This window comes from Rhea pennata, chromosome 13 (assembly GCF_028389875.1).
Source record: "Rhea pennata isolate bPtePen1 chromosome 13, bPtePen1.pri, whole genome shotgun sequence".
Classification (NCBI taxonomy): domain Eukaryota; kingdom Metazoa; phylum Chordata; class Aves; order Rheiformes; family Rheidae; genus Rhea; species Rhea pennata.
Genome location: NC_084675.1, coordinates 10,437,027 through 10,462,594, shown reverse-complemented (window position 1 = coordinate 10,462,594; position 25,568 = coordinate 10,437,027). Strand labels below are relative to the sequence as shown.

Sequence of the window (25,568 nt, the reverse complement as noted above, 5' to 3'; positions counted from 1 at the left end):
AAAAGAAATGAATCAGATACCAAAAAAAAAAAGAAAAAGAAAAAGAGAGAGGGAGCTGAAAATGGGAGACGTATTTATTTTTATTATTTTACCACACTAATATTTTTATTATTTTACCAGACTAATATATATTTCATCAAAAAAAAATCTTACAAAAAATTGCTGCAAATGCAAAGAAATTCCTAACGATGCTGAATATAGGCAGTAAGGGCCATGCATGAATGGAAGGATGATGCCTTCAGCAGGTTTTTCTCTTATAGTTACACTGAAGGCAGACAATTATGCAAATGAAAAAGAAAGATCTGTAGAGGAAAATACTTTTTTCTCATAGGAATGAAAACAGTATTAATCATATGGCTCTGGGGATTTTGGTATTAAGCACTACTAGTGACAAAAGATAAAAAAAACAGTAATTCAAATCCATTTAAACTGTCTTATGCACCCAATAATATTCTTTTATCCTAAATTTTACATTTCTCATGTATTTCCTGAATGAAAGAGGCAAACGGCTTATAAGCAGTGAGGGAAGGCAAAGAAAGCAAATCAAATGGAACACGAACCTGCAACAAGTAGGAAAAAGTCATGCTTCAAGCCAAGACAGCTTCAGAGATTTGGACAGATTTATATCATCATGTAACTGAAGTACCATGCCATGATTTCGGACAGACTTGCCGAGAAGTATATTCCGAAAGTCAAATGGAAAAATGTACAGTTATCCAGACAATAATGATATGGTAAGAAATGGTATAAATTTGTCCATGATAATGAAATTCTTATGTTGTAGGTGTAAAGCTTTATCAGTAAAAGCAAGAGTTGAGCTTTGTGGGGAGAGGGGAGTTGCTTTAAGTATGCCTTAAAGCTTCATGCTATTCACCAGACAATTTCCAGAACTGGCACTGACTTAGGAGTCAGGGCTTATAGAGCTCAAGGCAATACTTGGGAAACTGGACTGATGTTTAAGACACTCCTCCACTTGGTGGAGAAAGCGACTGTAATTGTTTGCTAACTGAACAGTGAAATGATGCACAAGTCAAATGGCAAAATACCTACAGTCAGTGCTAGATGAGAGCAACAGAAGAAAGATCATGCTGAAAAAGTGTATCACTTTTTAGTAACATCTGAAAGGGAGAGGTCTCCTTAACTCAGAGGGATAATTAAAGTATCATCTGGAGCTGAAGATTCAGATTCAAATTTATATGACACTCTTGAGAAATGTACTTCTTTTAAAATGCCATTTTGTTCCTGCAAGCACTTCTAAATCATGAGATTCCACCTTTTTCCTCTTCATTTCTTCAAGTAAAGTGTTCTCTTTCAAAATAAAGACAGGTACCTATAGGTGTATTACCTCACTGTCATCCTTGCCAATATGCCCACATATCTGGATCAGTAGCATTCATTCTGCACATAAAATCTGAACTTTGTTTACATCTGGTCTTCTTCAAATCATGCTCTCCTTACTCTGCTGGTATCTCATCATTTTCATTGCTTCCATGTATATAAAATGCAATGGAACCTGTTAAACTTCTTTCATACCCTGCTCTTCAAGTTATACTGTAAACTGGAAAATGTGTTTCTTTTTTTACTGTTTATACAGCCATCCACTTTTCATTTGCTGCTATCTGGCCCCTATAGATAAATAAGCTACTTTCCTAACAGAAACAGCATAATGGTCTTTCTTAAAACTTACCTGAAATATATTTGTATTTCAAATACAAATTTTTGTATTTGCCAAAACTTTTACATATTTGCGAAAACTTTTACATATACTGGCCTGAATAAAAATTAGACATTGTCTAAGAACAGTTTCTGCAAGAGAAAACATGACTGCTAATTTAGCAATGTATTTCGGTTTTATCAAACTCAGTATCTGCTTTACGAAAACCTGATTCCAGGAGTACCTGGATCTGATTTCTAGGAGTACCATGCTTCTGACCAATATATTCTGTTTCTTTTCACTGAAACTTAGTATCATGCTGTGGTTTCATGTTGAGATGAAAATTAGAAAACAGGTATACAGGTTTATTCTGTCATCTTGACAATAGGTTTTCCCTTGTGAAATTTTAACCCACTTTCCATAATTTCAACATTAACAACTTCTGACAAACTTTTCCTCCTTCCTGAAGATCACATCCTCATAAATGACCCTATACTATGTCTGCAGCTTAGAACATGAATTTATCTTCTTTTATTGCTCTGTACTAAAAAGGGAAAAAAACAAATCATTATTAAAAAGGGCTTTCCTCCCCTCCTTTTTAAGTCTTGTCAGGGGTAACAGTTTCTTTTCTCTTTTATCTTTTCATTCTGAACCACAGGTGCAGTTCTATTATATCTCTTGCTGATGCCTTTAAGCATAATATTTTAGCTTAAACACATTCATTCAGCCAATGAAAATGAATTAAATTAATACCTGCAGGAAGAATAAACTAAATATAATGTACTCTATTCTTACTATTCCCCTCTGTACAAAGGAAATTAATATTCTGTGTCTGATATTCAAATAAGCAATTTTATCTCACTAAGATAAAAATCCATATTCTTATTTTTTTCTTTAATTACTAAATATTAAGATATTTTCACTTACAGTATTAAAACAGAGGAGGTAATTATTTCTTGCAGAGAAAAGAAAGACACAGGTATCTCTTTTAAAGAATTGCAGTATTTATGAAAAATACTGGTTTTCTAGCACTGAAAATGGAACTTCTTTCTTTAGTTATAGAACAAATAAAACCAACAACTGTATAAAAACTGGTCTATATTGCTTCACAAATATGTCTCCATTATTAACTTGGCATTTTCAGGAGCAAGAAAGTATATCTTAGGACTCTGCTTGAAACATGAGTTAGAATTTGGATTTCTGATAAACAAAGCTACCCAAGAAGCAATACTGAGCACACATATACACACAAAATGAGACACAGAGCATTCAATAACATTGTCATCTCCTATTATTCTAGATAAAATAGGAATTTGCATCAGTCCTTATTTAGCATCACTTTACAGTTTCTGAACTATGTATTATGGACCTTTCCCAGCTTACCACAGTGTAATAAATAAAGGTCAAACTGCATTAGAAACTCTTTAGTCAGTTAAATAAATGGTGAAAATGAGCTTTTTTACAACTGCTATTTCTATAGTATCAACAATCTAATCTGCATGCTAGTCACAGAAATAACATCCAACAGCAATTAGTTACTTCAGGAAGTATTAAGGTTGCACTGGTGCCAGGAATAGCATAGACCCACTGGGTCTAGATTAGTCAGTAATCCCATGGGATGCTCTACTTCCTCCTCTTTATTCCTGCTAATACGTATGAGGAATGAGGTTTATGCGTCTCCTAGAACTTATTTTTCTTTTGAAAAATAAGGATTAACAAACAAAGATAAGGAAAATTATTCCTCCCTTCCTTTGCTTCTTTCTGTCCAAAGTCTACATAATTATCCTGTTTAAACCCAGCCTCTAAGCACCTCATAATTTTTCATACATTAGCCCTTTTTAATATTCACAGACACAAACGCACAAAGAGGCCTAGAAATTTGCTCACACTTACAAGCTGCCTGCAACACAACGGGCTTCTCAAAAGCTGACCTAATACCACAACCAATTGGCCATCCACTGACTTTCCAGTAGCTGAGGACCCAGTCTGTTTTTCAAATGTTCATTTTAAGTTTCATTTTAGCATAGTTAACACCACCTCGAAGAACACTCATCTTTCATGAGGGTGCAGGGACCTTCTGCTAAGTGACCTCAGGTGACAGAAGTTCTCAAGCACTCACCGACATAAAGGAAAAGCAGGGAGTCCATGCTGGTCATAGGCCACATGGCAGCCAACATCCTGCTGCCAAACAGGTCCTGATGCAGTGAAGGAAATCATGAAATACAGCCTGGCCAAAATGAAATCAATGGCAAACTGGTAGGTCCCTCATTAAACCTCAGGTCTGGGAAACTTGACAATGTTCGTGGTAAGCTACTTCTTAAATTATGGTGGTGATAGTCTCTTCAAAGTACTGTAGAAGCATCTCTGCTATTTCAGATTATGTTACTCATAGAAAGTTAATGAACATTTTTTTTCCAGGTTTCAAAACAGATTTAAAAAAAATTTTTTTTACTATTTTAATTAAAATTACCAACCCCCAGCAGGTGGAAGGACACTGCCTGCAGGAGCCTTTCTGTTAGATAAAAACTTGTTTCATACAATCAGCATGACAATTAGTAAATTCTTTCTTATCAAAAGGAACTCCTTATTGCTATGTATTTTGGTGATTGATCCATCTCATGAAGCAATTTTAAAATGTAAAGAACATTTTGTGAACCTCTTAAAATAAAAACCTCAATATGACTATTGAGGAAATGTAACTGACAGTTGCCTTTGCCTAAACTCCAGTCTACAACTCTCTAACAGTTCAAGCTATGTGCACTGGAAAATGAAAATAATTACTCCAAGTCATACATTATTCTTCACTACTTGTAAAATTTCTTTTTGCTATCACAATGAATGTGGCCTGTTAGATCAAGAAATAACTTTCCTCAGAGTCCATACTTTCACAGATGGCCTTGCAATCAGGCAAACAAAATTACCAAGTTCTTGTAAAAGATCTGAATAAAGAAAACACCAAATTCCCCTGCACAACTGTACAACTTGCAGTGATGATATTCTTTTCTACAAGGGCTTCTAGTCTGCTTATCACATCCACGAAGCCCTGACAGTCACATGGAAACATACACTTCCGGTAAGTAGTTGAAAGAAAATCATCTTTACTCAAAATTAAGGAGTAGCATTAGATCTGAAATTATCACAGAATGAACCACTTCCTATTTTTCACTCTACCAAGTTCTCATGCCTCAGAAAGATCTAATTAATTATCCAGTAACTTCTAATCTTGAAATGAAAGCGGAAAGAATGACAAAAAGATGACAAGAGGGAGAGGACATGTCAACTGTTCGCAGGATTTCCCTTATTCAGGAAAACCTCAAGTGAAATTCTGCCTCCAATTAAGTTAATATAAAGCCTGATGAGCTCAATAGCGCCAGTATTTCAGTCCTGACCTGCTGCCCTGAATTCCATCCTATAGCACTTCAAATAAGCAGTTGTTCTCTTCTCCCTGACCAGCTCAGGTGCCACTTCATTTCGAAGCAAGCTATAGTCCTGAGGCTGACCCCATTCTTTCAGGGATAAAAAGAAATCATTTCTCCTTTTGCCAAGGCAATTCAATCTAGTATTTACAGGCTCCACTACAGTGCCAAATCATTTGACAAACTCAAATGATATCACTAGTCACTGAAATGGATACGTTTTTTGACAGAAAACACAAGGAGCAATAGTTGGCCTAAATTCACTTGTCATTAGAAGAAAAAGCAGTCTTCAGTGGTAGCTGTAAAATCATGCAGCACAATCACACGGTGGTTATTGTATGGAGGGAATATGGATTTCAACTCAGACTCATGTGAGTTAGGGTAGGTGACTATCCTGAAGGGTATGAGGACAACCACACTACTCTTCATGGACTTCTGTGTAAATCTGATGAGAGCTCTGTGTGGAGTAGCGACCTCCATGATTTATTCAGAAAATTTTCATTTTAAGCTCTTCTGCAAGCATTAATACTATCAATGTCCTGTTTCAGAGTAATTCTTTCAAGATAATACTAATTTCAACATTTAAATGTCTGTTTCCCTACCCTATTCCTTCCTGTTTCTATTTTTTGAAGAGGAAAAGATTATGCTATTTCAGCCTTTTCACTCTTATTTTTTTAGTGCTTGGAGTATTTTTAGGCTCCTCTTTCTTCCTTCCACAACGATGAGTGCTTGTAATGTTCATTTTTCTTTATTTATTCTCTTTTTCAAGCTGCGGAAACAATTCTTGCTGAATATTATTTTTATCTTTCTTGGAGATGGGTGATTTATTTTTAATTGCTTCTTTAGGCCAGGATGCTGCTCACCAGTATGCCTATGTTTACTGTGTTGACTAATTTAAGCTTTTTTAAAAAAGTAGTACAGCAAATCTTTTTTTTTTCTTCTGGAAAAGGAAGCCACAGTAGACAGAGAGATCAATTATTAATCAGCAGTAACCCAAAGTTAACATGGAGGCTTAAGTCTTTAAAGACACTGAGGTCCTTTATTTTGATTTCAAGAAAAAAACTCACCTGAATAAATATAACAAAGAAGTGAAGAACCAACTGACTTCACTCAGAAAGGTCTACATGAAAATAGAGACCACAGCCAGATCTTCCAAATATTAAATGCCAGATACTCCAAATCTAGCTGTCCATCAAAGTGCATTACTCAGTCTATTCACAAAAGTATGGGATTCAGAATTCAGTAAAACACACAGTATCATATACAGACTGCAGCAGATGAAATGTATAGCTTAAGGTAAATATATGCTTTCTTATTTCCCACAGTTCTATTTAAACAATAAGAAAAAAGTAGATATGTAGATATGAAAACCCTGAAAGAAGCTTCTCAATCCTATATATTCATTACATGGATCATAGCAAAGAGCTCGTAAACATCCATAAACCGATTTATAGTCTCTTCTACTATGAAGCAGTGTATTGAAAAAAAGCCAGCACAGAAATGCTTTGCAAATGCAATTCAGTGATCCTGCATTTGCTGTGTTTTATGTAAAGTATAAAACTAGCTTTTAACTCTAATAATATTACTTTTATCTTTTTTTCTGTACTTGTGAAAGAAAATTCAGATGTAATAATGTAACTATCACAATACTGTGGAACTTACTAACTGAGAATGAAGTCAGTGTACAGATAAGAGTTCACTCATTTCTACAAAGATAGAAGAAAAAAACAGTAAAATAAATCTTAATTGGAAAGCAAACTCTCTTAACAGTCTCCATTCTAACTTTGCCTGACAAATTTTCAAAACCAGACATGCTGAGTAACATCAGCAGACTCTTAGCAGGTAACAGTGGCCATGGCCCCATGTGTGGATCCTGCAAGGAGTCCCCCATTTGGTGCTTGCAACAAAATCACGTTCCCAGCTCTGTGTGCACAGCCATGCACCCTGGAATAGTCAGACGGCTTCAGACCAGGCTAAGAGTCAATCTAACAGCCTGTCCCTGAGAGCAGATGCTGCGATGCCCCAGAAAAGCATGTGCAAACAATGCTGAAGCTTTTCTGGATACATGGCATCTTTCACTTTGAAGTACAACATTAAATCTAATATAGCCTCACATACAGTCCTGGGATATGCTATTGAACATCAATGCTTTCCAGTGATTTCCATTTGTGTAAGATACACTTCACATTGGATCCCAGGATCTTATGATTTGCCAGTTCTCATCTATTTTTTAAAACCCACCACAATCTAGTAATGAAATCAGGATAACTCATTTTAACAGTGCAATCAGTAATTTTCTCTGTATTTCCTTTCTCTGGCCCCCCTCAGACTTTATTTTTGCCTGTTTTAACTGCTGCCAGATCCAGCCTTTCTCTGCTGCTGTCTGTGTATTAATAGTGGAATCACCTCCTTAAAGAACATCTCTCATGAACCTTCACTGCTGTACAAACCAAATTGCTGAATATGAACCAGTATCTAAATACGAAAGTGAGCCTACATATAATACAAGAAGATTTTTATGTTCAAAAGTATTGTAGTTTTAAATTTAGATAAGAAAACAATTATTGCTACTCCTGTTACATGATGCGCACGCTGTATTTTCATCCTACTTCTGATATTAAAAGAGTGCTATTATTTTTGAATATTTTATATGAGATTTGGGATGAAGGTGCCCCACATAAATTAATAATGGCAAAAGCGACCTATACATTTGGGATTAGCAGAATTTATAGCTTTAACAGTACACTGATTTCACTCTTGACTGTAAACTGTCTGCCAACATTTTGCCTGCTCCTTCAGCACCTCTTAATAATCCTAATTTTCAGGATAGGCAGTATTATTGGAAATGCCTCAGCTTGTTCCATTTGCTTTTTGAAAGATCCTCGCAACAGTAGGAAGCTCCTCTCCTTACCTTATATAAAGCTCATGAAAAATAGGTTCATGATCAATTACTAGCATTTCTCGTAGACTATATTATCCATTTTACTCAGCGAATCAGCTTCAAGGTGCATTGTCTTATTTTTAAAAAGCTAGAAATATTTTGCTGGGTAAGGCCGTAACACAGAATTAGCGATATCTCTCAGTGAGGAACACTTCACGACACGAGGTCCACTTTAGGATACTACATCCACTTAATGTGTTACCTTTTGTATCTTCAGAGTTCAGTACACAAAGGAAAATTTCAGATTTCTTGTCTCCTCAAAGCATTTGTCCTCATCACAATGCCATGACACAATTTTCCACTGTTCAGAGTAAGTAGAATATCTAAATCTATTTCAAAAGAGAGAAAAATAGAATTATTACAGAATTATAAAGAAAAGAGAACTGACATGTATAGAAAGTCAGTACTAGGCCTCTCTGGTCTCGTTAGTACAATTAGTTTTTAATTTTTACAATGCATATCTCAGTAAGACACACACAGTGTTACCAGTGACAATAATGCAGACTTTGATACAACAGGATAAAACTATATATATATGCATTTAAGTAAACTCTGAAAACTTCCCACTTTTTCACCTCTCTTCATAGACGTCCTCAGACCTGACATCTTTAAACTAATTTATATCCCTAGCTAGAAAACAAGAAAAAAGCGTTTTCAGAATTTTCCAATTCCTTTGAATGAGTTTTCAGTCAGAATCTACATTTTTATTCACATTAACATCCTTTGTTATATTTAAGAGGTTATTTATTTCAGTAACCGAAATCATGTATTTGTTCTTGACGGTGATTAGCAGATTGTGTAACTGAACAAAGTAGTCCACAGAAACGTGTGATAAACAAGATGATCATCTCAACCTTTATTGTCCTAGGAGCTGTCCTGTTAATTTAACCCTCTCAGACACATTTAACCACAAATACATAATGCATCTGTATATTTTGTATACAAAATGTTCTCTATAACAGAATCATAAAATCCCTTTCTTCTTGTAGAATGCCTCATCTACTTCGATTTTTCTGTTCTTTTTCTTTTTTGGGGGGGGGCAGAATATGCTGTCTTTCTATTTATTTTGCTTTATACTCAAAAATACTAATGCATCTCTGCCAGAGACTGATATTCCATGACCTTTCTCTCAAGACAAAATATCTTGGCCTTATCAAACAGGGATGTAAGAGATTTTAAATAAGACAAGAGCTAAAGCTGCATACTCCTGCCTGTTACTCCTACATTAATAGAAAGAGTGCTAAAAAGCTGTCATCAGGCTTCTTCTTTGCTCTTGATGCTTTAACTTATTTATTTTTCCCTTGATTAGGAAAAACCTGAATTCACATTTTGGTTGTAGCAGGGAGGTGTCATCATTTCAACTAATTTGAGCAGTGTAGGGAGAAGGAATGCCTGAACAGCTGAATGCTGGCAATTTTCTCGCATTACTGTCCATTTTTAATCCTCACTTTTCACACACTTTTCTTTTTGGGCACATCTTACAGCTTTTCAAAGTGATAGGCCAAATGCTGCTACACCTCAAAAACAATCATATTTAAATATCAAACGGTCTCTAGGAGTTTACCTTTAAATGAACTATTGCATACAGTTGTACACAAATTTATCTTCAGATTTATTTAACAGCTTCCTTAGTTCCACAACACAAAGCATAATTCATTATAATGAATGTTAATTCTGTAAATGAATTAACTGCAGGTATTTGGAGACACTCTAGCAGTAGGTGCTCATATTTAAGCAGTGAATGAGTGGGAGAGCTACATCAAATGCCTAAAGGCTGAAAACCCCAACATACACATTAAAAACGTAGCCTGTTTCAAACTGTTTACACAGGAGAATTAAAACACAGTTATTCAAAGAAAGATTACTGGAATTTTTAAAAAAAAAACTGTTTGAAGTACTCTTGTTAGAAATAGCTTTTAAGGAAAAGGTTATACACTGGACAAAAAGCAGGTAACTTCCATCACAGCTTCCAGAAACTATTCTCCTTGCTTAACGTACTCCCAAGTTCTCACACGCAGGATCAGTAACTACCCCACACAGGGCCCTGAGGCGGGTGCTGCCAGGAGCACCTCTCTACAGGGCAGGACAGCAATGTTTGGACAACGTCTCGCACAAGAATGTCTAAAAGCTTCTAAGCAAGCAGTTTTCCCTCACAGTAATGAGCACATTGGCATGAATGTTTGAATGTTCCTGGATAGAGCCAGACTGTGCTACAGCACCTAAACTCTCCATCTTACAGGATCTCACGTCTGTAAGATGACACGAGAGGGAAAAAAGTCACCTTGGTCACACAGCACTTGTTCGCAATCACCCTTTCCCCTGCCTCAGTACATCTTCCTGTGTGACGAAGCAGGACATACCCACTGCTTTACTAGAGATTCACAAGTGAACTTAGTTTTTTTCTGGGTAAACTTATTCAGAGAAAAACACAAAGAGCATCAATGCAAAAAAGAAAAGCAAATGTAAACCCTGCAGTCTCAAGCTCAGTAGCACCGACTTTTCAGAGCATAAAAATAATGCAAGATGGCAGGAACTCAAGGAAACACAGCCTTCTGATAACATCAGCCTAGGGTTACCAATATTTTAGCAGAAAGCCAAACAAGTTCTGCAGCTACTATTTGAAAAAACATAAGTGTAAGAATAAAATAGTGTATAAAGCTGTATACCAAAGCACCTCTGCACGTGCCCAACTCATTACGACAATCCACTGCAGCTATTTTATGCTGCAGTCTTGACATCTCGCAGCATTTCCATTAATGTTGAACTTAACTTACTTAACTTTAAACTTACTTTAAAATGACAGAGACATTCAGCAGTATAAATTTTCATAATGCTAACGCTCCTCAGGAATGCACAGAAGCAAATCACAGAGGTCTGGTTAGGTGTTTTACACAATATCATATTGGCATTTAATTTTCACATTTGGCTGGAAAATGTTTGCTCTATATTGATGTTTAGGAACTATCACATACGCTTAAGATTACTTTTCAAAGAAAGACCTGCATACTGGAATCTGCTCAGTCATTTTAAAATTAAGATTACTCTTTTAGACTTCAATAGAAGAGAGTGCCTTTTGATAAAATACTTAAACATTTTAATCAGCTTCTGAACCATAGTTATTTTAAAATCAGTCTTATGTCTCTAAGCCATATAAAACCATATTTTCCAAATAAATCACAGTCACTTCATTTTGCCAAAAATTTCTGGGAGTTGCACAGAGCAGTATCACATCAGCAGTCAGAAACTCATAAAAATATTCAGCATCATTCCCAGGAAACTCTAGAATCAGGTAAGTATATTGTAAAGCCACCTCTGCCCCATACCAAGTAACTGAGCTAGATTTTTGAATTCAAAACTTACGTCACTATCACAACTTAAAATCTATTAGGGGGAAAAAAAAAAGAACAAATCCTACTACAAGTCCTAGCTCAGATCCTCAGTTCACGGTGAAATGCTATCTGGTGGCCTTAACAGAACTTCCTCTTGCCCTGTTTTAACTTGTTTTGTTCCAATTGAATCTTCACCAAGATCGCAATAATTCTGTAATCTGTTAGAGAACAGCAAAATAAGATCAGGTTCCTGTTGCTCTTTAAAGTGAAACAATCTGTTTGTAAAACTTGTGCTATCGAAACTACAGACATATGGGTCCTTCTAGTGTTTTCCCTATTTGAATATTGTTTCAATCTGTATGTTGATTCATAGCCCCAGCAGTTTCTATGAATTATCCTCCCTCTAGAATAAGACTATGGTGTCCTATACTTACTACATCACTACTAATTACAGTTACCAATAGTCCAGTGAGCTTAACTGGGTAAATCATTATCTACCCAAGTTTAGATGTGACAAATAAACTTGCCAGGAAATAAATAAATTACAGATCAATACTACTAAAATTGGAATAATCCATACCATTTACATTTCAGTACGTTTCAGACGACGACTGAAAGGCTCACTGAACTACTTATAAAAAAAAGTCAACTTCTTAAATAAATCTTAACAGAATCAGTCCCTACACTACCACTCTACAGAGGCAGTTTTTTTCAATGCACAATCATAAAATAATACAGCAGCAGCAACATTAGCAACAGCTGAATTTCAAAACAATAGTTCCTGACATAGTCAATATGAAGCACCAAATGTTCACTGCCTTGCATGAATGAATGGATGGGTTGACTAGCTGAGAAAATGTAGCCAAGAGTTTTAGAAAGCATTTTAGCTCAAATGTGTTCATAGTATAACTGTGCAAAGTTTACCTTGCATTTGGGGAAATTTTTAGAAGCCTGAAGTAGTGAGGAGGCTTGACAGGAATGGAGATTGCACTCATAAGTGTATCCACTTAGTATTCTGAACTAAACGTTACCATTAGAAGCTGTAACAAATATGAAAGTGATGCAATAAACTAAAATAAATAAAAATTAAATTTCAAGTATTTACTTACTTTCCCCCATTATTAGTGGAATAATGGATCTTTCCTTTAGCCCTGAATTTTACATGTGATATATCTATTCCCTTCCTACCTTTGCAACTAACCCAAATCAAGTTTTGGGTGAGAATTATAAAGTGGTTACTAAACACTGGAACCTTGCCTTGAGGAAAGCATTCATTAGAGTTAAGTTAGTGCTTCCACAAAGTCCGAGCCACTCATACTGGTTTACAACGCAGCTGCCTGGCCATGAGCCTGTCTATGAGTCAAGGCTCTTTGGAGGCAGCCGAGTAACAGCTTCCCTGTTGTGAAAGTACGAAGAAACGGTGTGGCATTCTTCCTTCTTCCTTTTCATCTCTAAACAGTGCTGCCTTGTACCTGCCAAGATTAGTTTTAGAAACTGAACTACCAGTTCCAAAACAGCCTTTGGAAGTAGATTTGGTTTTGTCTGGAGGATGTCACTTGCTGCTTGTGGCAAGGACAAAGGGGCTAACAGCAGCATTATTTTGAATTATTTTTCAGTACACTCAAAATGGTGAGATCACACATATTACCCAAATAAATTAAATATATAAGCAATACAACATTTACATCTAGTATACTGCCAGCATACCTCGTAGGTGATAAATACCTGCGTCATATAATTTATTTTCTGACAATGCCTAGAACTCTGCAAACATCCAGGCCGATTTGTAGCTGAGATTGCACAGTTACTGAAAGTCCTCTTCATGCTCTAATAATAAAACACGTAATATAGCTAAGCTCTTGGAGAAAAAAAACAGAGGTATGCTGAGATCTCAAAAGCCCATGTTTGGGATCAGATCAAAGATCAAGAACAGAGCTAGGAAAGCCAACTCTCCCAGTTCCTAACATAGTGATAGGCAATAAATAGTACCTTGTCAAGAGGAAAAGGCTGTAACTGTTTTTTTCAACTTTTCGTATCTTGCCACCTCAGCATGTGAAAGCCATAAAGAGCTTGATACTTGTGGCTAGGTCTACCTATGCTGTTCTACCCCATTTTCCACAAACTTTATCAGAACTATCCATTCTGACATTAAACTCCACGATTTCCACAATCGTTGTCAGTTAACCGGGCTCCAATTTTTTTTCCCCTTCTTTCTTAATCTCTACTTTGGGATCACATCCCTCCCGCGAGCGGAGCGGCTGAGCAGCGCTCGTGTCAGCCTCCTGCTCTCAGGCGTTTCCCGCCTGTCCGAACAGCCAAGCGATGGCTCGGCAGGAGCTCGCCGACGGCTCGATGCTGTCCTGAGGATCCTGCCGTTTTCCTGCTCGCAGGGAAGTGGGAAGGCCGCATGCGGCGAGGCTCCCCGAGGGCTGGGAGGGGGCTCCGCCCGGCCCGCGCAGCCCGGCGGCGGCACAGGGCAGCCCGCGCCGCAGCTGCCCCCGGGCCGGTAACGGCCGCCGGGCCTCGGCTGTGAGCCGAGCCACGGCGCTCTGCGCCTGCCACACCGCCGACAGGCCTCTGCTCGCAGAAAACGGGGAAACAAAGGCGTTGTGAACAAAACTGCCCCTCTGAGCGAATGCACACACGATACGTATAGACACGATACGTATACGTATACGTATAGACGATACGTATACGACACGATAGACTCGGTGTAGCCGGGAGGGGAACGAAAACGCTGCGCTCGCACACGGCACCCTGGAACCGCCGCTGAGGCGCGGCGCCGCGCCCCTCCCCCACGCGCGCCCCCTTCCCCGCGCCCCCACGTGACGACACGGCGGCCGGCGCGCGCCGTGACGTCGCCGCGCGCCGCGCCGCGTCACGCGCAGCCGCAGCGCCGCCCCTGCACCGCCGGGAAGGTCGCCGCGGTGACCGGCGAGGAGCGGGAGCCGCTGCCGCCGCCGCCGCCATGTTGTCGGTCGCCGCGCGCTCCGGGCCCTTCGCGCCCTACCTGTCGGCCGCGGCGCACGCCGTGCCCGGCCCGCTCAAGCCGCTGGCGCCGGCCGTGGCGCTGCAGGCCCAGAGGGTGTCGCTGGACCCGAAGCGGCCTGTGCTGTGCCGGGAGTCCTTGAGCGGCCGGTCGGCCCGGGGGGGCCTCGTCGCCAGCGCCAGCCTCAACGGTGCGGGCCGGGCCCGTGGCCCGGGGGCGGGGGGAGGCCCGAGCGCGGCCCGGGCCGGGAGGGGGCTCCGCGGGGCGAGCGGCGGCGGGGCGGAGAGGAGCCGGGCCTGGCTCGGCGGCGGCGCGGGAGGCCGGGGGCGCGGCTGACCGGAGGGAGAGGCTGTGCCGCCGCCGCGGTGCTGCGCGCTCCGGCTCCCGGCTGTCACCTTTACGGCAGCGCGCTTTGACGCCCGGGGAGCTGAGCGCGCTGGGGAGCCTGCTGCTTTTTAACCGCTCTTGGGGGGAGCGCTGCCTTGCAGTCAGGGAAGGGAAGGCACAAGAAGGCACCATATAGTTCAGTAAGGCTAGCTTAAGTGGTTAATTTAGGATTAATTCATTGAAGGTTAATCGAAGGTTGATTTCACTGATGCAAATCGAAGGTTTGCAGTGAAAAGCAATGGGGTGATAGATTGGCACAGGAAAAGTAGTTCTTCATTGTGACTTTATGTTAAAAGCATTGCTGTTCTGCAGTTTCTGTATTTTTTTCGCTCTGGTTCATGCAATGTTCTGAAATGCATAAGCCAGGTGAAGTTACTTGTTCTTGTTGATGTTTGTTCTTGCATTTACAGAACCTAATTTCCAGCCAAGGAAGGGCAGTTGGTCTCCATGAAGCACAGATACGCTTTAGCCCTTACTCTTACTGTGCTGTTAGATGTGTTGTTTCCTATGTATGGCTTTTTGTCACTTGGAATTGCATCTTTTCACTTGCTCATGTAAAATGGAGGTGGACCATGTAACAAGTACTTACCAATGAATGGGATAAGCCCAAGCCCTTGTCTATGCTGCCTCGAGATGTATTTAACAGTTACCAGTTAATACAAGACCTCAAGATTGTGCCTAACGCTGTTTGTACCTTGTTAAGGGATATAACCTTGCCCTTGTAAATGAAAAGTCTTTCAGTCTTCCAAAACCCAAACTGTATAATAGAATGTCAAATCTGAACCACTCAGCCTGAGCAAGATGATACATACTAGGCCAAAAAACCCCTCTTCTTGGAGGAACAAGGGATCTGCAGTTTGCAACAGACTTAGTATGAGATACTAGAAATACTTCATGAGGACTACTTGACTGCCCAAAATTAAGAATCTTTTGTGCCTGTTAATATAAATTTTAAAATGGTACCATTTACTCAATTAACAAAATAATGAAAACTTAAATCCTTTTATGTGAAGTGAGCCTAGCAAATAAGAGAATGTAGAGTTTGAGAGGTTTAAAAATTATTTACCAGGACAATCAACTTTGAAAACAGTTTTATCCCCTACAGAGGGAGATATCTGATCTTCCATTTTTAAATTTAAAATGCTTAACCACACACTTAAGATTATGAAAACATACAAGTTACTTCAGTCAGAAATAAAGCACAAAATTAGTGTTACGCTGTGGATCTTCAAACTTACTAAATTTCTTTGTTGCAATTTGCCAGGGAAACTTTTGAAGAGAAAACATGTTTGTCTATTCTCAGCTAGTAGATTTCTATTCTCAGCTAGCACAATATTCTGCAGCAGTTCTTCCTGCTTTACAGGAAGAACTTTAAACCCAGAACTTCTTACAAATACTTCTGCACTCTTATCAGGCCTCATACAATTTTCAAAGGAAAGGTGAAACCATTCGCAGATCATCTGTTCAGCTACAAAAAATACCATCCTGAAACTATTTTTTTGTACAACGTAAATTTGAAATGGAATTAGAGAAATGCTACTAAAACTTTGGAATAAACTTTCCTATTATCCTAAAAATGGAATTAGTAATTGTAACAAAATACCTTATTATGTATTTTAACTGGAAGTGTTTTCATTTCATATTTTTTCTTGCAGCACCTGCCAGTGTTCGTTGCATCCATAATGATGTCGTAGTACCTGACTTCTCTGCCTATCGTCGTCAAGATGTTTTAGATGCCACCAAGTCTTCTCAAAGCAGCAGTGAAGCTAGAAAAGGGTTTTCCTACCTGCTGACTGCAACAACATGTGTAGCTTCTGCATATGCTGCTAAGAATGCTGTCACTGAGTTTATTTCCAGCCTCAGTGCTTCTGCTGATGTGCTAGCATTGTCAAAGATTGAGATCAAGTTATCTGACATTCCAGAAGGCAAGAACATGGCTTTCAAGTGGAGAGGGAAACCCCTTTTTGTGCGTCACAGAACCCAGGCAGAGATTAATCAGGAAGCTGAAGTTGATTTGTCTAAACTGAGGGATCCACAGCATGATTTAGACAGAGTAAAGAAACCAGAATGGGTTATATTAGTAGGTGTCTGCACTCATCTTGGTTGTGTTCCCATTGCTAATTCTGGAGATTTTGGTGGTTATTACTGCCCTTGCCATGGGTCACATTATGATGCATCTGGCAGAATCAGGAAAGGCCCTGCTCCATACAACCTTGAGGTTCCGACTTACGAGTTTGTCAGTGATGATTTAGTGGTTGTTGGCTGAATAACAAGATGCTTGTTCACTTTTGTGTTCCAGTGAATGTACACGGCAATGGGGTGACTGAGATTCTGGAATGCTGTAAAACCAGATAATTCTAAAACTGTGTTAGGTGTCTGGATTCTCAACCAAAAGTATGTTTAAATATTTGTTTGTGTTCAATTTTAATAAAAACTTCAAGTGAGTGAACACTTGTTCCTGACTTATGAAGAAGTGAAGAACCATAGTTTCTTTTGTACCATATCTTTTCATTATTTTTAATGCTTACTGCACTATGGGAAGAAACATCTTTTAAAAGATGTTGCTGAGAGCTTCTAGCAGTGGTTGGAGTCAGTCAGTTTCAACCTAGAGTCCTAGTAGATGTAATCATTTTTCTTCCAGTCTTTTTGTATTTCCAAAAACATGGGGAAGAGAGTTGTAAAGGAAAAGCTACTGGGAAAAGAACTTTCTTTTACATTGTTTAAAGGTAGCTTATAATTGTTTAGCTGCCAGGTTGGCAATGTAATTTTACAATGATGTGGACAAAGAATAAATGTGTCATGTTAGAACCAAAAGAATTATTTTGTAATTCTAGGTAAGGCTTGATCTTTTATACCTATCTAATCATTACATTAGGTTCTTAGGATACCATGGAAAAGTTGTGATGCTTTTCCAGAAGAAATAGGCTAAGAAGGAAATAAAAAAATAAAGTCTAGGTTTTCACTGTAGAAAAATACGCTCAGTCTGAACTAATCTGTAATGTTAAACATAGCAAAGGTTAAGATGCTTAGGATTTTAAGAATCAAACCACTTGTGTGAAAATGATTCTTTCATGTTGCCTATAGACGAAGCTCAATAAAGGCTGAAACTTTGAAACCTATTTTATCTTGATGCTGTCTGAAGGCAAGGAGGACAAACGCAGCCTGAAACCAGTAAGTCTTTAACCAGCATTTGTCCTGACAGTACAAAGCAAAGCTAGCAGTTAACCACCTGCAGAACATGAGAAATAAGATTTGTTGTTTTCAGAAAAAAAATCCTCAAACTTACTCTGTTCTTGTTCACCTGTCTTTTACTGCTCTTCTATTGCATGATGTACTCTGTCAGTTGCAAAACAGAAAACATGATCTTCAGAATTACCTGGGGCTGGGATGTTTTGCCTTATACCCAGTATAAAGCTGTGATGACAGCTAGGTTAAAGCTGAAGTTTAAATTAGATTAAGCAGAATATTGATGACTTGCTTTCCTATTGTCAGCCAATTCAAGTGGTAGAAAAAAGATCATAAATGGCTATCACAGAAGTTCTTAGGTATCCATCTCACATCTCATAAATTCAGCCTTTACTTTAGTCCACTACATCCACAAAAACATTCTTGGAGGTGAGGGAGTGTACAATGCATCATGCTAAACTGGTACTGAAGGAGAAGTTCCCAAACACATACCTGGTATTCATGTAGAGGATGAATCTGTCCTCAAATTCTGCATTTCAACCAAAGAAGCCTACTAGCCCCTTAAATAGAAATCATTTGTTGCTCTTTAGCTCTCATATGGCTAGTCTTACCTCATCCTAAAAATGTCTTGTTAGCTCACAGGTCATTACTTAAAACCTCTGCTTACATTATCACTAAGTAATTGCTCTGACAGTAAATAAGCCTCCTGTAAAGCAAGGAGGGGCCAGCTAAGTTTCTGAGTTCAGAAGTGAACACAACGAAATCCAGAATAGTTATGCCCCATCTGGCCTTCAGAGGCCCTAGTTACATGCATAGGACTAGTTGCAGAGGATGCTGCAGAAAAAAGCCACGTAGGCAAAATAACAACCTTGAGGCTCAGTGCTCAGATTTTTAACACAATCCTAAGGATCTGTACAAACAACATAATACTACTCCTTAGCGCACAAAGCACGCAGCTGAAAAGATGGAAGTGGCCCATTGTGTGCAAGGAGATACCACATCCTTCGTTTACAGACCACTGCTGGACTAAATCACAACCAGGTTTAGTTTTGGATGCTTCCTGACATCTTTGACAATCACTTAAGAGTCCATGGATTGAACAGGGGCTGCATTGCTTTCTAAATAGAGATGCAAAAGTGCATTTCTTGTACCTGTGCTGCACTGGTAATTGCACTGATGTGCTACGGCTGTCACTCAATATAAGCCATTTCAAAAAAGTATAAATGGGTCTGATAAAAATCACCATGATACTAATGGAAATTTTAAGCCATTTTTGCTGTCCCTACCACAGTTTGTTAAGATGCTGTAAGTTACATCTATTTGCCAGGTGTCTGGAAATCAATTTCTGAGAATAGGTTCAAGAGATCCACAGTTCTCCCAGATAGAACCCTCCAGTTTTCTCCCTTTTAAGTTTGATGTCAAGAAAGGGGATCTACTACAAGCAGTGAATATTCTCATATTTAACAAGTACTTAGTTAAGGGCTGACATCGTGGTAGTTTGGCTCAGAAATGTCTGGTCAAAGTTTGATCCTTTTTTATTTATTTTTTTAGTTAAAAACAATTGTAATCAGTTTGAAATTGTAATCATTTGCAAACACCTTAAAATATTCCGGTGAATCAAAACTCTGAAAGTCACCATTGTAAACATACTTAATGTTACTTTCTATTTCAGTATCTATACCATTGTACTTTGAGGTACTCACATGGACTGTATCTGTTTATAAAAAGTGTCCTAAACAGTTAGATTTGTTTTCAGCATCCCTGTAAGAATAAAATTGAATCGAAGCCCCGATCCTAAAAAAGGGGCATGCATGTGTTCATTCGTGCCTGTGTCCTTGCAAAAGTGGGCCTAAAATGTCAAGGGACACTCAAAAGCTAGTGAGTCCAGAATTTTAATATTACACTGAACAACAGAATCTGCCTTTCCATGCTGAAAACATACATTTTGAGGCAATAAACCTACAACAAAAATAAATGCATCTGCATCAAGTCATTCCAGCGCACAAAACTAACTGTGAGCTGTAGAGCAAGACCTGGGCATGCGCCAGGTGAGACTCACTGGTGCTGCCGAGGAGCTCACTCAGTTAATTGCTAATGCAAGCCCTTCGCCTAGAGATAGGGCTGAGGGCCTGGACAGCCTGAGAAAGCACAGCCAGCAGATCCCCGCTGCTGGAGTCACCGTAATACCGTTCTTTACACCATGAGTTTCAGCAGTTGTTTAACTGACACAGAATCTTGTTTTACTGCCCAGATGTTGCAGACACAAATGAATCAAAGCTACTAACAATTACTTCTCTTTCAAGTAAAGCAAAAAATTTTATTATAAAGTAATTCAAAGATTTGTCTATTTTATTTTTCCAAGTGTTGAAATTCAGGAAGATTTAAGGATTGAACTCTACAGTACCACAGAATTAACAATGTGAGTGTAGCTGTCCTTCTACAAGCTCTGTGGCACCTTCACCATGAATTTTATAGTATTAAAGGGCTCAATATACAACTTCCAGTTAAAGTCAAAGGTCAGAAGAAACTGTAAAGAAATGCAATAATAAAGGAAAGTAAAATTTCCTAAAAGTAATGTTCCAGTTGCTGACCACACAGGTAGGAAGGCCAAGCCTTCCACTTGCTCTTGCACCACAACCCCCAGAAGGACAGCAGCTGCAGAGCGGACAAGCTCGTGGCGTGAAAAACGGGCTGTCTTTCTTACAAACCCGGGCCACGTGCCAGTGCCAGGCAAACTGCGATTAGCCCACGTGCTAGGACACATTCACACGTCTTACGGGGGGAGGGAGGAAGCAGCAGGACAAGGGTTTGCAATTGTAGTGCATAAAGTTGCCAGTAATAACGGCCTTTAACCAGCGCGGGGGAAAGAGGAGGTATAGAAGAAGGGTACAAGCAGAAATCTGCACGAAGAGAGAAAAATCCTGCTAGGACCCTGTGTATGTATTGGCCAACAGGACGATCCCATGTCCTGCGGAGATGCCGCCTCTGAACCCAAAGCCACTGCCCATACTAAGTGAGGAGCAGAGCATCCCTTCTCTCCTTGCTGTTCAGGTGCGTTCCCCCATTTTCCAATTATGCCGTGAACTACAGTTATTGCTCTTTGAAAACAGCTATTGCAGTACATACTGCACCAGAACTGCAAAAAATCCCAAAGTAATATTCTCACACATAGCCTAAGTTTTCTAACACAGAAAGAAAACTCTTCTCAATCGCCATTGCCGCAAGCCATGGATACCACTGATAGCAGGTTTTTTACCAATGTTGTGATTTAAGCCCATTAATCCCAATGTTAATTTTACTGGCTTACTACATTAATGCTTATATTTTGATATTTCAGTTCCCTGTTACACAGCAAAGATATTCTTCATCTGCCAATCTTGCTAATGGAGACAGGCGCTGCTGTGCTGTAGCATACACTTTTCCTACAATAAGTCAATGTAAGAATTAAACACATAAATGAAAAAAGAACTGTTCTATTAAGAACATTTCTCTAAATCAGGATGTCATTTGCTTCTCCTTTCTTTGAAAGAATAAAATGAAAAGGTGAATGTGATTCAGTCTTCTCAAATTTCAGATAATATAGTAGATTTATAAATAAAAATATTTCAGTAAATTTCAAAACACTTGAAATTTATCAAACGAAGTAGAAAAATACAAGGTTTTTATATAGTTATATGTTTTTCTTATATCTTTTTCTAATTTAAAAGCACATTTTTTCCTGGTATATAATATCAATTGTTTACTGTAAGGCCTTGCATTAGCTAATGTTCCTAATATGTAACTTAAATGACACTTGCTTTACATCCATTTTGTTCTTGGGATATCAAGGCTTAGGCAATACATGATTTTGCAAAAGTTTTTGGGATAGTTTTCAAGGAAAAAGAATTAGCTTGTATGTCCTGATTTCTAACTCACTAGAACCAACAAACAGTAGTCTAGATGCTAATAAGCTGCAGCTTAAATTACATCAAATTGACTTAACGACAAAATCTTCTCAATCTAGAACTAACACAGCACCACGACGCCGAACACACACGTGAACAAACCAGCAGCTTTTGCCATAAGCACGAGATGCCAGCGGTACCTTTTCCACCAGCCCGGTGGCAGGCAGCGGTGTAAGCAGCGGCCCCTCGGCAGCGCACGTGCGAGAGTCTCCGTCCTCTCCGCAGTTAAAGGCTTTGTTTTCTTTACGATGGCAAAACGTCACTCATCACGCGCCACGTGCGCTTTACACAACGATCAGGATTTACCAGAATTTGAGTAGTAAGGTAAAGCGTTAACAGGCTCTGATCTCCCAAACCACTCCACATTTTGCAAGGAATAATATCCAGTCGCCTCCAGGACTAGAAACTCCAGAAGACCCAAACTCCCGCGTGTTGAAGTATGACTCAGTGCTAAACCTCCACGCAGCGCTGTGCTGCTGGAACGGCGGCCAGAGAAGACCCAAACCCGCTACGCCCACCTCCTGCACACAGGCCTGGAGAGCTATCCGATTGCTTCCTCCCTCTCCTTTTCAAACGGACACAGACAACACAGCCTGTAGTCGAAGCAAGCGGGCAAGCAGAAAACCTGCTGTGTTGCCTGTTTTACCTCAGGCTCAGCACCTTGGCAGGCTTATACTGCCCAGTGTAGCCAGGCACCTAATTCTGCCAAATGAAGTAAAAGTCTAATCCTACAAAAAGACACTGAGATTTTGAACCTGACCTGGATACTTTAAAGCACCCACAAGAGGAGTTTTTCACTGCCTAGAGAGGAAGCCAGGGGGGACCTGCCTGGGGGTGGGGTTCGGGCAGATTCCCAAAGCTGATCGTGCAGCAATGCCATCAGCTTCGCTCCCTCACTCTGCCCCAGCATCACAAAAAGATGCTGAGAGTTTCTGTGGTGGGTTCCAGGAAAGACCATGCTATGAAAATTTAGGGACATAACTGAGAAATGTTAACCAGCAGCTATTTTTAACATAACTCAACCTTAAATATTTGTAATTTAAAGGGAGGAGAATTTTACTTTCCACGTATCTATCAGTTTATCAAAGCAATCAGCTGTAATACAGAAAGTCAGAAACACTGGCAGTTTTCTTAATGAGAAAGAAAATCACACAAGTGACATGAAAAGCAATGTGGTTTCAAAAGTTAGTTTGGTCAACTTCATCCTGCGGGCCTCAATCCCCTGGTAACCCCGCTGCCCTGAGGTGCACGTTATCAGACCCTTGGTTGGTGTAGAAATGGGGCAAACAGGTGCAGTTTGCTCATTCTCACGCTTTCCAGCTGTATTGCACTGATTTGTTGATGGAGGGACGACGACACCGAGGCCTGGCAGATAAGCTCCTGCAAGCACTGTAAGAGCTATATGTCGGCAAGAAGTGGTTGACTCCCACTGCGTCAGAGGCTAACACAACTCAGAAGAGTCCTCTGGGAGCTGTCACATCATTTGCAAATAAGTGCAGTATATGCCAGCCTCTAATTTCTAGCACAAAAAAAAAAAAAAAAAAAAAAAAAAAAAAAAAAAAAGCCAGCTTCCTGCAGCGATCTACTGATGTGCCGGGCCATGCTTCTAGGATAATCAACAGAGCCACTGATAAATGCACAATTTCCTTTACAGGCGCAGGCAGTTTGTTTATACACTTACGCAGATTCTACGGTTCAAACAGGCACTCGAAAGCACACTGTAGAGCACACTGTGCCTTCAGGTGAGTGGAGAGGCTTTGTGCACACAGCAGTCATCCTCCCATGCCCACGTTTGCAGGGATTAAAGGATGGCAAGAGGCAGCTAAATGAGATCAGTGTAATCTCGCGGGCTAAGGGGCGCTGGGGCTTTTGGTGAGTCCGTCGTGGCTGGAGCGGGAGACGGGGCAGAGCAAACAGCACGGCTGTTAACCTTGCAGCCGCGGCCGCTGCGCGTACCCCACATAGAGCAGAGCACGGACAACAGCGCCGTTTAGGCAGCTTTGGTATTTGAAGAAACGGAGCTCTCCGTCTGGCTGCAAAGCGGCACGACACGGCCAGTTTGCCGTCCCACCTGCAGAACCCACCACCCCTAGGCGCAGCACCACCTCTCAGCTGGGGAAGCCACAGGCAGCTTTCCTTCTATTTTCATTTCCAACGCACAAAAGCTGTGATTTTGAAATAAATACTAACATATCAGCAGTTTCAGTAGCTTTTCTTGAAGTTTGCATAGAACTAAAAGTATCCTAAAAGTCTAATGCCAACTGGGGTTTGTTTAAATTAGATTAAAAGAACACAACAAGATTTGTCTCGTGTATTTTCCACTGAAGTACCTGGTACTATCATGCATTGCTACTGTTCTTTTTCTACAATGACATCTATTCTGACTGCCTGATGAAAGGTCTGCATATATATATCGATATGATTTTCTCTATACACTCGTAAGATGCTTAGATTTACATGTTTTTATTTGAGGTTAATGTTTTGAGGAACAGAAATCACTATTTACTGTTCTCTCCAACTCCTTTAATACATCTTATTCAAATGGCAGTACAAAATAAAGCCATCTCTCTCTTAACAACTATACTTGACCACATTCATGTTACTTTAGATTAAATAAAACATAGCTATTAGTTCTTAAAGCACATCAACACTGTGTATTTGACAGTAGACAAATGCCTGCATTATGGTATTCAGAAAAGAAAAATATCTACTCATATACACATATACACAAAACTATGTATATGTCAGACATAAAACGCACTCATTTTATCTTTCCTAGGGTATTTTCCATAGCAGCGTTTAGTAAACTGGACATTTGTCCTCTGCCATTTTTTTAAACTGCAATCGCAGTGCCACTCCTAGCACTTGTCCTGCTCACTTCTCTTATTTCACCTACCGGAAGAGTTATTCTTGCTTATTTAATTTCATTTGACAAAGATCTCACCTTGTGTCAATCATATTTTAGTAACAATTGTTTTTGAAGACACATTCATCTTTTGACAGATTATCTGTCCTTACTTATAACTCATATCAATAGATTTGGGCAATTCTGACACAGTCTATAAATCATCAACCTGTCTCTGCCTGAATTTCTTGCAATAACTAGACTGCTCCACTGAGGTCAGTAAAGGTTGCCACTGCCAGCGTTATTTATCTTCCAAGTTTGTTCTCCCCTCCACCTTTTCGGTTCCTTTTTTGTTTTCCCCAGGCAAACATCCTTCTTCTTATTCCAGCAGGTTATTTGTTCCATATCCATAACCAAGTCCATTAGACTTTCGTGTGGCCAGGAATGCCCCCCCAGGTTGTGCTTTGCGATGGCACTAACCAACTGCATGCCCTTCACTTCGGTTGTTCTCCAAATCCCAGTGCAAACCATACGGATTGAGCAGCAGAGAAGACTGCAATGTACGGAAGATGAGTGGTAACATCATGGAGTCATGGTCCAGTTTTTTGTTTGCAAGGAAGTAACTCATGGTTATGGGTTAGGGGAAGTAATAAAGAAGGTTTTATTTAGTTTTAGTGAAAATTTTGACGCTATGGACTTCTCATCAGCAAGTCAGGAAAACAAAGCCCAGATGAAGCATGGTGAGCTCACTGAAAGACTGCCCTTAAAGGGTAGTTAGTGATTACTGCTAGCCATAAACAACCTTCACAGGATGCTAGAAAGAAGCACGTGGGAGTTACAAGTCTGGGCTATGTTAATATTCAGTACATTCAACAGT

General features: G+C 39.7%; 1 protein-coding gene and 1 long non-coding RNA gene across 2 annotated transcripts in view; one reads left to right on the top strand and one right to left on the bottom strand.

Annotated features, from left to right (window-relative positions):
- LOC134146125 (uncharacterized) overlaps window positions 1-8,299 on the bottom strand; it is a 134,920-nt gene extending 126,621 nt beyond the window's left edge. Inside the window, exon 1 of the long non-coding RNA XR_009959782.1 lies at window positions 8,214-8,299. This is a non-coding gene — a long non-coding RNA (uncharacterized LOC134146125). The remainder of the gene's footprint in view (window positions 1-8,213) is intronic.
- A 5,948-nt stretch (window positions 8,300-14,247) lies between these two features.
- LOC134146368 (cytochrome b-c1 complex subunit Rieske, mitochondrial) lies at window positions 14,248-17,165 on the top strand. The gene is made up of 2 exons (XM_062586761.1): window positions 14,248-14,519; window positions 16,372-17,165. The coding sequence occupies exons 1-2, from the start codon at window positions 14,309-14,311 to the stop codon at window positions 16,980-16,982; spliced, it is 822 nt and encodes a 273-aa protein (XP_062442745.1). The 5' UTR covers window positions 14,248-14,308; the 3' UTR covers window positions 16,983-17,165.
- The last annotated feature ends 8,403 nt before the right edge of the window (window positions 17,166-25,568 follow it).

Bases quoted from the DNA above. Each gene is read 5' to 3' on its own strand.
- LOC134146368 (XM_062586761.1), top strand. From the start codon at position 14,309: ATGTTGTCGGTCGCCGCGCGCTCCGGGCCCTTCGCGCCCTACCTGTCG. The intron at 14,520-16,371 runs GTGCGGGCCGGG...TTTTTCTTGCAG, and splicing joins CGCCAGCGCCAGCCTCAACG to CACCTGCCAGTGTTCGTTGC.